Source organism: Coturnix japonica, chromosome 14 (assembly GCF_054131305.1).
Source record: "Coturnix japonica strain WE chromosome 14, WE-NBRP24, whole genome shotgun sequence".
Lineage (NCBI taxonomy): Eukaryota > Metazoa > Chordata > Aves > Galliformes > Phasianidae > Coturnix > Coturnix japonica.
The window spans coordinates 12501458-12518413 of NC_140676.1; the positions used below are offsets into that span (position 1 = coordinate 12501458).

Genomic DNA, 16956 nt, shown 5'->3' on the forward strand with positions numbered 1-16956 from the left:
TTTTGGCTTTATTGCAGGAGAAAAGCACATGAAGAACCTGCACAGTCTGGGATACGGAACTTAAAGAGCTGGTTTTCAAAAAAGGAAGAAACTCAGGAACTCGCTGCTTGAAGGTAGGAAATTAAAATCCAGGGAATCAGCATGGAGGCTTAAGAATGTAAAGGAGTCAAAGATCTGCATTCCCAAGACTAAAAATGGGAAGCAGAAGCAGGAAAATGAGGTGGCTAAGGAGAAAAATAGCAGAGAAAAAGCAGGTCAAAGTACAGGAAGAAAGTGCTAACACTAAAAGGCTGCGACACAAAATGAACATTAAATCTCAGTACATATTGTCAAGAAGAATATACCAAGAAAGAAAAAGCCAAGAGAAGTCTAATAAAAAAACCTAAATACAGGCTGTGGCAGAGCCACCAGACTCCCCAAACAACCTGGCTAGAAAATGTACAAAGAAGAATACCAGAAGTATTCCCTAGAAATGGCTGCTGTACTGGGATGTCTTAATGTGGCAGTATCAAAGTGGATGATGAGTCTGGCCAATGCACATTGTGGGGCAGGGGAAGATGAGCAGAACCAGAGCTTGCATACAGATGACTGATATAATGCTTGTTCTCAGGGATGTGTCTTCACCAAAACTCTAACACCAGCAGTACACCAAAGATCATTTAAAGATCATGCTTCGCAGTGCTTCAGTCCCACGTATACTGCAAATAGCTGAAATTTCCTGAGAGAAGTCCCAAATGCAAATGTCTTCCAAGTTAGAAAGCTGATGCATCAAGAATTACATAAAAGCCACTACCAGGGTGATAGCGATGAAGATGGTGATGTACTAAGTGGTGTTTCTCCCACCGAAGCTTGACAGAGCAATGCCACAGCCCAGACCTGCAAGGACATCCTAAATGGAGATTATACTTCAGACAAAATGTAAACGTGATGCCCTGACCAGCTCTACTCACTCCAGGCCAAAGTAAGACCTGCTGACCCGTTCACAAAAGGATATATGACAGTCCTGCATTTACCCAAAGTACATGGAAATAGTTCTGCTTTGGAAATAAATGAGTTTTACTTCAGAGTGAAGCCTTTGTGCAAATGTGTTTAAATTTCCATAAAGGCACTTTCTGATAACTAGAGTCAAAATGGAGGGGTTTTGGGTAACCACTGGTAGGTGACCAAAGCACAGTATGTGAACAGCACCTTCCTAGCACGCTACTTCCACCAGACACTGCAGTCTGTTCTCCATGCACATCCTCCCATGCCTCTGCAACTTTCCAAATGGATTCGTATGACTTTTAAATTGGGGCATATTGAACATCCATGTGGATATTAGCAAAGCATATCCTTTCTGTAAGCACACCACCTGCTGTTAGCCTCTACACAGCTGTCCCACTGGCTTCAGTTTAGGTTCTGAATACAATTCAAGGTCTCGATTACCCATGAATCCCTCCCAGATTAAGGTCCATATACTTGAGTGGTCAGCTCTGTCCCTGTGTTTTAACCTCCAGATGAGGTCAACTGAGATTGAAGTGACCTTAAACATTTTCATGTGGGTCACAGAATTCGGTTCTCTGTTCTGAAATATTTTCCCACTTCCTTCCAACAAAGCTGGAATGTATTACATTTCAAGTCATAAGGTAGAAATCCAATTCACTAAGCTATCTGAGAAATGGACTGACTTCAAGTAAACAAGAATGCAGAACTTTTTTCTTTTGTCATTTGGAGACTCTCACCAATGCCACTGCAGCAACTCTTTGATGAGGCTTCACATATCATACTTTTAATAATGAAGTACTCCTATATTTACAGCTTAAGTACACTGTATAACTTGAAATTGATGTGTCCCACTCACATCAAAAAAGCAGATTGCTATTAAAAGTAACAGAAAATATCTATCAGTAGAAATATGGCTTTAGACCAATTCTGAAACACTGAAACTGTGCTTTGGGAAAGAAAAATAATAAAAAAGTAGGCATCTACAGTCCAAACGGGAATTCATCTGTTCATCTGAATAATCATATAAGTCATGAACGATTGGCTCCTTAGATGGCAACCATGTATTAAACTTCATCTTCCTCCTCATATATCTATTTATCATAGTAAGGTCGCACATAGCTCTTTGTGCTCCTGTCTGTGTCCGAGTAAGGATGCCAGCACATGTCTTAGGATTCCTCAGCAGAATCCAAAAACACTCTGCATGAATTGGCAACTTCTTATACCTTTTTTAAAGATCTTCACACATTTATATTTATATTGCTTTCTTAAAATGTTGCCTCTGTATAAAAGCATTTTATGTGTGTTTCTTTCAGCTGTACTAAAGCTGATGTTTTGGTGACTCGTTCCTACTCTTAAAAAAAACCCTCAACATAAAAAGCATGTTTTATGAATTGAGAGAATGAAACAATTTGCAAAAAAAAAAAACCAAACAACAAACCAGCAACATGATACCAACATGATATCACTCAGGCACACGATACCAACATGATACCACTCAGGCAGTCTTAGGAAAAAATAGCTTCAGAACTGTAAAGGAAAAGTGATTTTATGTAGGATCTGACTTGGAATTTATGATATGGACCAGTGAACTCATCCTCTGCCATTTACCTCCATAAACTCGCAAGATTTCTTGGAAGATAGTTAGTCAAATGAGGAGCAGAGATGAATCAGTGGATATAATTTATTTAGACTTTAAAAAGGCTTTTGATGATAAAGTCCTTAGCAAGAGGCTATTAAGGAAAGTTAGTAACCATATGGTGAAAGATAAAGTTCTGCCGTGGATTAAAAAGCGGTTAAGAGATAAGATAAAGACTGGAAATAAATGGATAATTCTCCCTGGAAAGAGGTTAATAGCAAGGTGCCCCTTCATTACCGTGACTAGCAATCAATATCATGGTTCACCTGCTTTAGCAGATCATTAATAGTAAGGTAACATACCTTGTGGATAAGAATACTCAGACTAAGCCAAGTACCAAGGAAAGCACAATTAGAATTGAAATGAAAAGCTGTTTGGACAGGTCAGGGATAGATGAAATTTGCCAGAAGTAACAAGTGTGGGACAAAGCCTGCTGGAAGGGATGGTTCAAATTACTTCTAAATGGTGATATGCCCCAATGAGTTGTAATGCCTGTGGAGAGTTTATCGAGGGCTACTGTTAACATGCATAGAAAAGAAGGGAAGAGAAATAGATACAGCAGTTGGAAGAGCACCGCAGTTTATGGTAATGAATATCTCCAAACTGGCAGAGCCTATTGTAGTCTGCAGAGAACAATTTTGCACTAACAAGGAGATAGGTGAGCTGAGAAGAGATGATCAAGAATTTCTTACTGCTGCTATGATTTAAATCAGAAAATGTGGGTACAATGAGAAAGATACTGAACATGGAAACTGAAGTTCTGTGGGAAACCTGTATGAAGGACAGAATGGAATGGAGAATTAACAAGCTTTGTTTTGTTAGAACGAAAGTATGTATTCAAGACACACTATCCCAACTCAACAGTCCAATCACCTATACATAGCCATAGATTTTTGATCAAATCCTTGCTGTTATCTGACATCACGAGAATTCTTGGAGCATCAACCTGAATACCGCTTTTCCTGCACAACTGCCCTGCCCACTGGGCAAAGTCAGTGTACCTCAGGACTAATACATACAACTGGATTATCCAACGGGAGAGAATGAGAGAGCCAGACAACATCGACAACTGAGATCTATCTGCTACGAGAAAGTAGGGATCTCAATTCAAGTTTCTGTTCTATTTGCTTCAGAGCAAAAATATGCATTTGGCTTTTTTCCAACTCAGGCAAGTGCTCTGATTGTTACTGACCTCCTGGCTTTTGTGTTCAAACACATACATACAACATTTGTACTGGAAATTCAAAATCGTAAACATTTGGGCAGAGATTAGAAAAACACATTTCTTTCAGTGTGTAATCTGACATTATCTGCTGGACAAAGAGGGACAATTTCAGCAATACTGCCTTGTATATCTTGATGCATGCAACTGGCTCACATTTGCTTTGAAGATTCTGTCCCTCTCTAAAAATCCAGCACAGAGAGGCCACTGCTACAACAGTTACCTACCCAATGATACAGTAGTTATCTAGTCACTGCTTGTATCAGCACGATAGTTTCACATATATATATATATAGGCTCTTCAATTAACACAGTTATAACAGAGATAACAGAGTAAGCAATGACAGGAGATTGGACATATGCTAAGAATTCAGTTGTGTCTCAGTCTCTTATGAATGACCTGGGTAAATCTGGTTTGTGCAGACAACCTTAAAGGTTTGGGGAGGGAGTCCTGTGTTCAGCCTGTTAACTGGAAAAGTGCACTGTGGACTGATGGTTTGTACTACCAACCACAACGTATGCACACACTGGAAGAGTCCAAGCTGCAGATTCAAACAAGTGTAATACAAAATATGGCATATACCCTAAAATATTGTGTATACAGAGGGGCACGTACAGAACCAGCACAGGTGCTGAAATGCTCCACAAAGTGAAAGCAATGATGTTCCATTTGACTACTGCTCATGAAACCATCTCCCTAATTTTCTGTGTTGCATCTCTTGTAACCAGTAGTCATTGAGCTCACCAAAAAGGTCAGCTAGTTCCTTCAAGCATCCGTAACTGAAACTGACTTGAAAAATAAGCCATTCAAATAGTAAGCCAATACATGGACAAGAGGGAAAAGCATGAATTCACCACTTACCTGAGTTTTTGTTTGTTTGTCTTTGCCAAAGCTCACCTCCAGTTCAATAAATCTCAAAGACTCTGCATATTTTTCTAAATAAAAGAGTTGTCTTACCTCCTATTTTAATGGCAGTCTGGAATTTTATCTGAGAAACACATGCAGGAAATTTTGGTGAAAAAATATTTGTGATAATGCTCTGAAACGCTCATTCCTGGACAATGCCAAGAAAGCACAATGGGAATCAATATAAAGAAACTCAAACAAAACATGTCAAACCACAATGCTCAATGTATGACAATTTGAAATGTATCGGTTAGTCTACCCAGAAACAGTTGGCCCACACTTAATACAACCTGCTGTCTACAGTTGGTTTCAGCACTGGGTAGGTAAACAGCCTGCCTAGTTTATCTTTCCTGTGCTTAGAAACTGACCTGCTTTTATACAGCAATGCAGGAGTAGAGGCACATCCTTTTACACAGGTCAAAAAAGATGACCATCAATCAATTCAAAACCTACTATTACTAGAGAAACAGTTCAGTATATCTTCACCGCCACAGCGCTGTTTACTTCAACCCCTTATAACACCTCTTACAAACAGTTCCCAAAGACCACAATTTCTCCACTTTCCCTTGCACTAAAACTCTTCATCGCTTTCACGGACTTAAAGCAACAAGAAACAAAACGTCCAGCTGGATTAGTATCCTCAGCATGATGCAAACTGAGAATGCCTGTTCACCAAGTTAGATGCAGCGGTGACAGGGCTCAGAACACAACAGAAAGGAAGGGCTCTCACTTCCTTCTACCAGCTGCTGTCTTTTCAAGTCAATATGACCACCATGAAAATACTTTGTGAAGCAGATTTGATTTTACCATAACACAGGAAGGATAACCACATGCTGCAGAAACACCTTTTGTCCATCAAACGGAGAATTTAAGGGAAGAAATCACCTTAAAGGACTCAATCCATTGGACTGTTTCCATGTCAACCATCCCAAGCCCAGGAGAGAGAGGATGGAGTTTCCTAAGAACATGAAAGAGGATGGCACAAGTATCTTGGTCTCCCTCTGATGCTATGAAGTTCTTGAAGTTATCAACCCTGAAATGCGCTTGCTATACACAATGTGCTAATAGCACATCTTCAGTGGATAACAGGCTAAGGCTTATCTCACACACCTGGTACTTCTGGAGGACCCCACTGCAGGAGAGTTTTTGGCACCAATTTGACACTAGCAGTAGTACAACATACTGCCAAGGGGAGGGCTAGATCTCCCTTGCAAACCTTCCTACCGTGTATTCCCTTATGCACAAAGCACAGCACTGCCACCAAGCTCCTGCCAGGTCTGAAGGGGCTGGATGTGCCACATGGCTGTGCAATAACCAAATTCCATGCAATTCTGGAAGATCCCTTGTTCTGTAAATGCAATTCCTCTGCAAATGTTAACGCTAAGATGTAAAGAATTAAAGAGTCTTCACAATGAGGAGAGAGAGAATCTTGCACGTAGCAGCCTTAGAATCTGCTAACCACACAGAAAAACCCTTGTGAGTTCACCACTGATTTCCACATCTGGTCAGAATTTGACTTCTCCCACCAATTCATATTATGCACATCTGAAACACAATGTCTATCCCAGAGGCCGTACCAAGGCATCAAAAAGGTGGGCAAGGTACTTCTGATGGCTCTATTTTCAAAGGAGCACACTCCCAACACATAAGTCACAACAGAGTGCTGCTCATATCACACAGCAAGAAGCATCAGGTCATTTCTAGCACTAACTGAGTACCTTTTTATTGAAAATCATGCTGCCTCAGTGCTTGTTGTACATAAGGTGTGACAGATCAGTAGGACTTAACACAGTCTTCTGCTCATTTCAGAAAGCACAGAGGAATATTACACGACTTCCATTAATTCCACCAAACAACCAAAGACACGGGAACTGCAAGTGCACAGGCAGTATTTATTTACCTATGTCCTTCAAACAAGTTTTCCTAGTATTTCTAAGGATATCGTAATATCTTAAAGATTAAGGAAAGGTAAATGTATATTTTTTCCACTACACATTAGAAATCTTAGCAAATCTAATTTAAGGATTCCTAGGACTTTAATATGTTCCATCCTAACAAAGCTGTCTAAATTATTTTCCCATTTCAGAATTCTATAAGTGGAATTGAATTGACACAATATATTTTAAAGTCACTTACATTAACAGTTCACAGGTGCCCTTTTCTTAAAGAATTAACACTCGATTGGTTAAGATTTTACATTCAGAGACAGAAGTAATGAAGAGTTCAAGAGTTCTGGGTCCTGGATGTGTATTTCAAATTCTCAACTAAAAAAGCAGGAGAAACTGCTCAGAATGCTTAACAGATGCCTGGCTTTAAAAGGTTTGAGGTTCTTGTTCTTTATTCTACAGTTATTTATTGTTTATGGAAGTTGTTGGGCATTTAAGACATGAAGCGACCACTCCCCCACACCAAAGAATCGAGTTACAATCCATTATTTCATTTTTGATTGTTTTTCTTTGTAATAGGTGGGAAAGAGGATCCTGGATAAAAGCCCTGCCCAAGACACAACTCCAAACTGAAGACTCCAATTATCTATAAATCACTTATATTTCCTGCAGAGTAAAAGGAGGGAGGAAAGAGACAGAAAAGCAGAGACAGAGGACACACCAAGTGAAACATTCAGTGCTTGTTCTAAACCCCATTTCTCTCACAAGCAGTCAGGAGTTACCTGATATCTCAAATCTCAGCCCAGAAGAAATGGGTTGCTGCTGGTTTGGGTTTAATATTGAAAACGAGTAACATTCTTTGACTTGTCACAGTAGCATAAAATGTGAAGCGCCCTACACATTTCTGAGATGGCACGATAAACTTCAATCACAGGCTGCTATCCAGCCTCAATCCTCACAAAGTGCACTGTTAATGACTGCTCTATTTTTAAAGGATTTTTGGTAGCAATTTACAGGCTTTAAAATGGAGAAGTGCAAACACACATCCTGTGCAAACTAATGGTGATGCTGATCGCAAATACTAACAACTTCTGGTGTCTATTTTATACTGAAACAAGCAACAAGGAAAACTCATGCCAAGCACTTTGCAAAGTATCACCGCTCCGAAGTGTAACACCACACAACATCACATAACCACACTCCTTATTTAATTAAACCATTTTCAAATCAATTATATGCAAGAAAACGTGCATCTTTAAATCTGCATGCTGCAGTTCTCATTAAAATGCAGTGAAATCTAAAAGAGTTGAGTTTCCTCTGAACCGTTCTTCTAGAACATGAAATAGCTGTAACAAATTAGAGAACAAATTAGTTTTGGCACCCGCTTAAGAACGAGAAAAGATGAAAAGCTTTTTAAGTGATGATATGGAAGAAAAAACGTTACACTACACCGGCCAAACTGATTTTCCTATCAGTTCTAAAGCTCCCAAAGTTGTATTTCCAGTAGATAAAAATGTTATCACCTTTTCCCAGCACCGATGTGCTTTACTTTCCTATTAAGTTACTCAGTAATTAAAACAAAGTCTGACACGTTGTAATCTGTTTGCACAATACATCTGAAACTTCTCCAGCAGAAACGAAAGCATTCCTTAGCTGAAGATACTGAAGGTGTGAGGATTCAAGGCATAAAGGCAAACTTAAAAAAAATCAAACCACCTTTACCAATAAACGACTGCTCTTAAAGCTCACTTTAAACTGCAAAAAACAACTCAGTCCCGTAGTAACAGCAGATTCTTTAACCTACCAACCCAACAGGAGGAATGTGGTTTCTCTTAATGAAAATTAGTCTTAAAGGTTAGCAGGAAAAATATGTCTTTCTGTACTATCATTCAAGGGAATATTCAGATATCATGGAAGTCAGCAAAGAGACCTTCCAGTGCCGTAACAACCTGGCAGAGTTAGAAGTCCTTTGGGAACTGTAAGAGTCCCCTGGGCACGTGGGGTAATTCAAGAACAGAAATATTTTTATTTTCTGATTGAGAAATTCGGGTATGTATCCCAACTTCCTCTGAATTACATCAAAAGCAACTGCAGCATTAGGGGACAACTCATCCTGCACTGCGAATAAACTCCAACAGCTCTGCACGAAATCTCCACTTAGAGAGAAGTGGCAGAGCCAGTCCCAGCAGATCTCATTTGTTTTTCTATTACCCTGTGGTTTTTCAGATGATTAGAGGGCTAAAAATCTGTTTCCCTTATTACAGTCTCAGTGAAGCCTCTTAATAGTTGGGTTTTACTTGCTTTTTTTTTTTCTCTCTTTTTTTCTTCTTATGCCTGTGTTCGAGTCAGTTAGGGCAGATTACAACTGATTTCAAGCGAGACTTTCCCTGCCAGAAGAAAGGAACACAACTTACCTTTGTGTGTTTGATTTCGAGGTTGAGAGTGGGAGAAGGCAGCAGATGCAGAGATGCCATCAGAGCGGCAGGATCTGCCTTCACCTCCCCTGGCATCTCAATTTTACTGGAAGTCATAGCCTCGGGGGGGATACAGAGCAGCCGAGCCCCCCGCTCTGTCCCGATCTTCTGCGCTTTGGGCTGTTCCCCCCCTCCCCCCCGCCTCCAAAGCCCGGCGCTGAAGATGTTGCTCTCCTCCTCTGTATATAGGCAGGTGTCACGCCGGGGCTCTTCTTATTGGACATGGGGGCAGAGGCAGGGGGGCAGGTCCATCCTACCTAGTCCGACAGCGGCACAGCCCCGCTCATAGCGCGGCGCAGCCTCCGCCGGGTCCCACCGTGCGGTGCGCACGGAGCAGGCGGGCTCGGAGCATGGGAGCCCGGCGGGAGGGAACCGAGCCCGCGGTGCTCCCGAACGTCCCTCCGGGAGCGCGGAGCCCGGCGGGGCCCCAGGGCTGGGCATCCCGCCGGCCGCAGGGGGACCGCGCCGTGTGGAGCGGAGCCTCCTCGAGGAGCCCCTACAGAGCGAGAGCTCGTCGGACACGGCGGCCCCGCGGGCTGTTCCGAGCCCCGCGCTGCCAACCGCTCAGACACGGGGAAGGAGCAGCGGTCCCGTTCCCGCTGACCGCTCTCCCGGGCGCACAACACCTGCCGGCCGCGCCGCTCCCCGTCCCGACACCGTGAGCGCGGCGAGACATCCCGTCCCGGGCCGCCCCACTCTCGTGTCCGCACCGACACCGGAGCGTCCCGCGGCGGCGGCTCCAGGGACGCGGCTCCCGCCCCCTGCCGGCCGCCCGCAGCGCCGTGCCCGGCCGCCCGCTGCCCCCTGCTGCCCCCTGCCGGCCTCGCGCCGCCCGCCGCCCTTCGCTACGGCAGGGGGCTCCCGCCGCCCGCGCCTCGCGCCGCCGCCATGCCGGGCCGGGCCGGGCCACCGCGACATGGCCGATCGAGGAGCCCTGAGGGGCGGCCTTATCGCAGGCAGAACCAGCACAGATCTCCGCACTGATGCGAACACTCCCAAAGTGCTTTCCATCACATGCCGTGTTTTGAAACCATCATCACCATGATGACATAAACAGAGGAGGGCCACCAAAGCGTACAGCTGTGCCAAAGCTGGCTAAAACACAGCAGCAAGAAAGATGCCCCAGGACAGTTTGTTGACCTAGTCAAGAACCAGCTGCAGCATCAGACCACCTTTCTGTTTCGTTAGGGTACCCGTTTGCTGATGCCACAGGTCCTGCTCCATGCACTGCCTGCAGAGCGCCTTTGGAGCACCTCAGCCTTACCACACCAAGACATACCTTACACAGCCTCACCTCTGTAAATCACAGCCCACTAATGGAGGAGACTGCAGATTTTGCTTTCTCTTATTTTTCATACTTCTTTACCACCCCCCACATCCCCTCAGACAGAGGAAATGGATCCAAAACATGCTGCTGTAAAGTGACGTGCCAAGCTGTCAAATGGTGACACTTGGGATAAGTGAGACTTTTAAACGTCAAGCATTCAGTTTTTAATGGCATGCTGGCAATGCAAACCTAACACTTCATCACAAGGATGACACATTCTAAGAGCTGCTTTAAAATAAATCAGAGCGGGGAAATGCTCCTTCAGGAAGGGACTGCACTTCAGCAGGTTTGAGGAATGAGGGAACTGTGCAGCGGTTTCATTCTTAACTCAAATCAATGAAGTTTGCAGGAGGTTTTGCTGAGAAGGAACTGCAGTGCATTGGAGGTGCCACTCAAACCCACACAGTCAGGAGCTGTTTAAGCTCCTGATTGTCATAACACTCCTGTGACTTCAGTTACTTCTCAGCTCCTTCAGCCTCCATCAACTCCTCACCATACAAACTGTATTTATCTTATATCTAAAAGCAGTTCAGTCTGCAAAACAACCTCGCAGCTAGCTCATGTGCCACCCAACCCCACAGGCACTCCCCAGCAGATGAACAGCCCCTCACTTACCGCACTGCGGCTCCTGGGCTGCAGCCAGCAGAACATGGCACACACCTGCTGTAGAGCTTCCCAAAAGCGGGCAATGAGCTGGGATTCTCCTTCACCTGCAAAGACAATGACAAAAGCCTTACTGCCAAGGCCACAGGTGAGTTCCCGTCAGTACAAGAGCTTTGTGCAGCAGCACCAGGAGCAAGGCCTGTGGTGCAGTGCTGGGTATACTGGTTCACCAGCTTGATGAACTGGTTGGCGATTCAGCTCTACACTGACTGCTCTATGACAGCAAACAGACATGGCTTCAAGTCATGCAAGTTCAGTTAAACATTTAATGTCATTTCTTTGTAGGAGGGATGACTGCCACTTTGCCTCAGACATCGGGACAATAACTCAGTAATAACAATGAAAGCAGAGGTAAACTAATCTAATTTGTGTAAGAAAAATTGCAAGTCCAACAACTGCCATGAGAAAGAACAGGAACAACAGCCCAGGTTCTGCCCAAGTCCTCCAAATCCCAAACACACAGGTATGGCAGGGGAAGCACTAATTCTGATTGCAGGCCTGTACTGTCTGGTTGTTGCCTTTTTGTTGTTGCTGGTGGTGGAGGCTTTTAGGCAATATGAGCTACGTCGCAATTACGTCAGACTGGTTTATTTTCTCTCACATGAGTGTGTTTTAATTAAACTCCTATTTCAACATCAGCTTCAAACCAGGACACAAATATTTTGTTTCAGGTTGTAATGACACAGTTATTACGGTCTTCACACTTCTTGAAGAAATAATTGTTACAAAAACAAGCAGGCAAGGCTGCTCTTTGCTTCTGTTACATTCTTTTAGACTTCATGCTAATACATAGCTAAGATCAGACTCACTCCTGAAGAGGTTTGTTTTCATATTTTGACCAATCTGAATGTACCATTTTAATAAATACCTTTGTTTCATTCTCAAGTCTTCATTTCTCCATCCAGCCCCATCAGCTGGTACTGCTTGTAGACAAGGACACAGATGCTGCTTACAATAATGCCACCTGATGGAAACACAACATTTTGGAATTGGGGTGCAAAAGACAGAGCCCCGATGTGGAAGGCAATGCAGAGGTAATTAACTATTCTTAGGTTGCTTGCACTTTTCTGCCATTTTTCTACCCTCTACTGCAACGACCCACTGCCTAAAGGAAGTTAGAAAGCTAGAGGCTTAGGTAAACACATCTTTGTCCCAGGTACTTCCTTGAGTACTCTACCTTTGGGTAGTGTTGCTGTACCAAGGCACATGCTGATACACCACTGAAATGAACAGTGGCTTCTGTAACCCCAGCATCACAGAGGTCCTCTCTTTCTGCTTCAAATCCTTACACCATGAAGATTTCTTATATTCCTTCATGAGCTCCAGACTCTAAATGCTGTCACACACACAAAGGAACTGAATCACATCATTATTCTGTCAGCCACTTCCAGTGATTCATTTCAAGATCAACTTCAAAATCTGCCCCATGGTAATTCTGATCTGACCCCTGAGTTCTTTTTTATACGTAGTTCTCCCAGCTGCCCCTCCGGCATTTAGCAGTGCTATCTCTGGCTCCTCATACAAATTCAGTATTGATTGAGAAAGACCATTCCACTGCCTTCTGCAGCAGCAAATGTCCCTCCCATTTCTTATCCACTTTAGAAATCACTTTTCAAGGAATAATACGGACCCAAAAGAAACTTCCACTATGTTATTTTTCAGCTCAGATTTGCACTTACAGAATCTGAACTTCATGTTTTGGTGTATGCAATAAAAGCTTCAGCCTCAGGTGTCCTATTTTAATTGCCTGCTATTTTCATTATGGACCACCATGGCAGCAAACGTTCTTCAGAAGATACTTGGATCTTAATTTATCTTCAAATATAAATCACACATTATAGCACCTTTTTCCTCTAGGTTAATTGAATCAATTCTCTTAAATGTCTCTAAGCCTGATCATTTGTGAGAGGTGCCCTGTTTGAAATCTTTCAAGAGTTATGGCCCTTGAACTGCACACAGAATGGTGCCGGTCCTTGCTCTAGATGAAGATATTTTACACATGCAGGCTAAAAATTGTTAAACACAGAAGCAGTATTATCTGTGAAGCAATACTCAGAATACTGCTATCATCTTATGATGGTACTATGCCAGAGATTTTGCAAATATCCCAATGAATTCACTGTCTTAGCGTTATAAGTCTTATTAGTAATTGATTGTCTGGATGCATTTTATATTATTAAGAAAAAAATATATAGAAAATCTCCTTTTCCTTATTTCTACATCACTTTTAATCCAAAAAAAAAAAAAAAAAAAAAAAAAGAAAGAAAAAAAAAAAAAGAAAAAAAATAAGTCAAACTGATCAGTCTTTTTCTCTGTCCATTTTATGCCAATAGAACTAAATTGCTGTTACAGTAAGTTCAACCCTACATTTAAACTTGGATTTAAACATAATTCAGTTACAGCAATGTCAATACAATAGAACATGCTTGGAAAGACGGTCAGTGTTTGGGGTATTTTAGAAGCCAGATTCAAAAATTAATGCTGTGCTTCAAGTCCACAGTTAAAGGTAGAGTGTTCTGCTAGTGCAACTGGTTTTGCTTGTGACAGAGCAATCCTGAGCTCCTTAAGTCTGACAATGCCCTGAGCCCATCCAGCTCAAAGGTTCTCAGCTGGTCACTACATTGCACACAGCTGTCACAGGCCTGTGGTGGTTGGGCTCAGTCCCTGCAAAATGGCACCCATATGATCCCTGAGTTGACACAGTGGAGAGAGTCGGTGCCTTGAAACAGTGCTGTAAAGAACAGGTGCCAATAGCTGGGAAGATACAGGCAACGTGCTCTTGGGTTGTATGGACTCTATCCTGCGTTTAAATATATAATATACTCTTCTATTGTGAATTTCTTCTCAATTTACCTGTTTGAATTCATTATTTGTAAAATGTATCTAACTTCAAATGGATTGACCTTCTGCTAATGTACATCACCTAATGAATGGATGCAATTAACTAATTAATATTGGACTATTGCACTTTCCAGGCCACATTTATCATCACTAAATGTGTGATCTAGTTTGCAAGTTTAAATTTTTTATTATTACCCTTTAAACTAAAGAAATAAGTCTTATATTTAATTACCTGAACTTACATATTCAATTAATAGCTTCATTACCTTAATGAATATGGATACAGCACAGAAGTAGTAAAAAATTGCTTCCTGGGTGTTCTGCTGAGCACACCCTATAAAGAGCATGCTCTGAACCTCCAGACTATTTTTTTTAATTAAAAAACTGTGGTTGGGAGTTCCAAAGGAATTAGGCCTCAGAATCCAACATTCCTATCCTGAAACAATATTATAATCTATACTGTTAGCATACTATATGTAAAAAGGAGTTTTGCCTTTATGTGTCAATGGAGTCAAATCTGTCCTTACCTTTGACTTACTGAATTTCTTTTTTCATTCATTAGGTAGGTTCAGATCAGGTTTCCACAACCCTGCAGCAGGACTGGTAGCCATAAGTAGTCACAGAATGCCTGTTGCTGGATGATATTTGTACCCTGTAGAAAGATAAAAGGTTTTGACAATGTAGACCATTCTGGTTAAGAAAACACGGTGTTAAATCAGTGCAGAGTCCATAGGATGTACTTCAAGCTTTTCTTCATGCCTCATGGCCATATTTACCGAGGCATCTTTTGTTCATAATAGCAAATCTGAATTTATAACTTTGATCTTGATTTTGAGGGCTTTTTTTTATTATTATTATTTTTAAAAAAGGGATGTGAAAAAAGTTATTTGAAAAAGAACATGCTGTCAATCATCTTCCTTTGCACTTACTTGCCATGAACATTAACTGTTCCAAAAAAGGGAACGTGAAGAAAATAAGAACAAAGAATTGGTTACAACAAAGCATTTTCCCATACTGAATTAATTCATTCTCTAAAAGCAAAATTCTTTTTGTACTTAAATAGCCTTTTTCCAGATGCATTCAGGAAGTTACACCTGCCCATACTGTCACCTACCAGCCTTTATAGCAGAACTATATCCAGCACATTTGGAAGGAAGCATAGCGTAGTGCAGCAGATAATGCTGGAGCACGTAACCATCTGTACAGCATTTCCCCAACACTTTCACATTTTGCCAGCACTGACAGCTCTGTCCCAGAGCTCTTCAGTGTGGAATGTAATCTGTGCCAGCCAGACCCCACAGTGCAGTGCTGCATTACACAGCTATTACAGAGATTCAGCCAACTTGGAAACTCTCTGGTCCTGTTATACAACTGTACAACTTTTTGAAGGTATTATCATTGATTATATAGCAATATATATAATACACATACATGTAATATCTCACTGAGGCCTGATGGTGCTCCTAGCCTATCAGAACAAAAGTTTTGTGTTCTGCTTTCAAGAAAGTCCAATTCACTTCTCACTGAGACCAGTGTCAGCAACAGCGGACTTGAGTAAGTTTTGAATGAGGCCTGAGGCATTACTGGCAGAAAGTCTGAAACACACACGGTACCTTTTTGAACTCATATTCATGATCTGGACTGAAATGCTTTATCTGGACACTGAGATCACAGAAACAGAGAATAAAGAACAGAGAAATTCTGAAAGGGTCGCCTCACGTGCACTACCCCTCTCTCCCAAGGTGAGCTCAGCTGGACCTGATCTGCACACTACACACGGACACTTCTCACCAAGGCTGCAGCAGAGACAGAAGATGATCAGAAAGCACAAGAACCAAAGAAATGTGCATTTTTGTTTGTGTTCTAAAAACCTCAGAATGCCAAATTGCAGCACGTTCGGATCTTCCTCACCTGATTTTTTTCCAGTTTCCCAGCAGCGAGATCAATCAGTAAAACAGAATGTCCTTTAAGTACCATGCAGCAGTTTCTGTAGGAAAACAGAAATATAAGTTCAGCAAAGGCATTTGTGCAGGAACATGAATTATAGCAGATGTATGCATTCAGACTTTGTCCAATTCAACTACAATCAGCAGATTTGGACTTAAAAATAATTTGACCCATATTATTGCAATTAAAAAAATATATGTGTTATATTTATAGCCTTGGTCTCTCCAGCTGTGTTGGCTTAGGTTTTATTACATTAGTAATAACAATTTATGTGATACTCTGAATAATGTACTATTAAAAATTCAGTACAGTATAGACTGTTACCCGTGGGACTTAAACTGTGGGAGTGATGTGTATTATTCTGTGCTTTGCTATTTCTGTAGGAGTGAAGATTACTGATAATAATGGTTAGATTATACATACTGTTTGAATTCCTGCTCTGCTTGAATCCAGGTGAAGAGAAGAAATAGTTCAGTCGAGATTGCCTTGGGGTGTGGGTCCCAATGGTTTCAGTCTTGCGATCTAAGGACCCACTCTCAACCACAAGCATCAACATACTTTAGACATCTTTTAAAAATGCCAATAGATTTGTGAGGCGCAACCTCCCTTAATAGAAACCATTTGATGCTTCTACAGACTATTAGCTTTATCTGTGTCTATTGACTTAATTTTTCACTGCAGTTTATCTAATATTTCTAGCTTCATAGTCAGACTGACGTTTTTGTACTTCCCCTGATCACCCCTGGAATCCTCTTTTGGGACACCAATGGATCAGCGGTACATTTCCTATGTTCCATCCTGCTGGTACTGTGTTCAGACATAAAGCAATCCAATGGCCGCAGTGCTTGAGTAGCCAAACATTTTAATCTTTTGGGGGAATTCTGCACAGCACCAGCACAAATAGTTACTGTTCAACTTACCAATTTCTCTTAAAGCCTGTCCTCCTGGAAATCCATTCTAGGACAGCTTCCTAGATTCAGCCCACCGACATTTTGGTTCTTAAGGCAAGAAGTTCTTTCAGCTTTTCAGGTAAGTTCACTATCTTGAATGATTCTTTTACACTTCCATC

At 41.9% G+C, this 16956-nt stretch overlaps 1 protein-coding gene across 2 annotated transcripts in view; it reads right to left on the reverse strand.

The window, feature by feature from the left end:
* ALDH1A2 (aldehyde dehydrogenase 1 family member A2) overlaps positions 1-11179 on the reverse strand; it is a 55204-nt gene extending 44025 nt beyond the window's left edge. The window contains exon 1 of one of the 2 annotated variants that reach the window (XM_032446797.2): positions 11052-11179. In XM_032446797.2, the coding sequence (XP_032302688.2) occupies positions 11052-11087 (36 nt within the window). In that variant the 5' untranslated portion in view covers positions 11088-11179. Of the gene's footprint in view, positions 1-9049; positions 9269-11051 lie in introns of those variants that run through there. The other variant, XM_015872431.3, reaches the window with a different exon arrangement.
* Positions 11180-16956: the final 5777 nt, after the last annotated feature.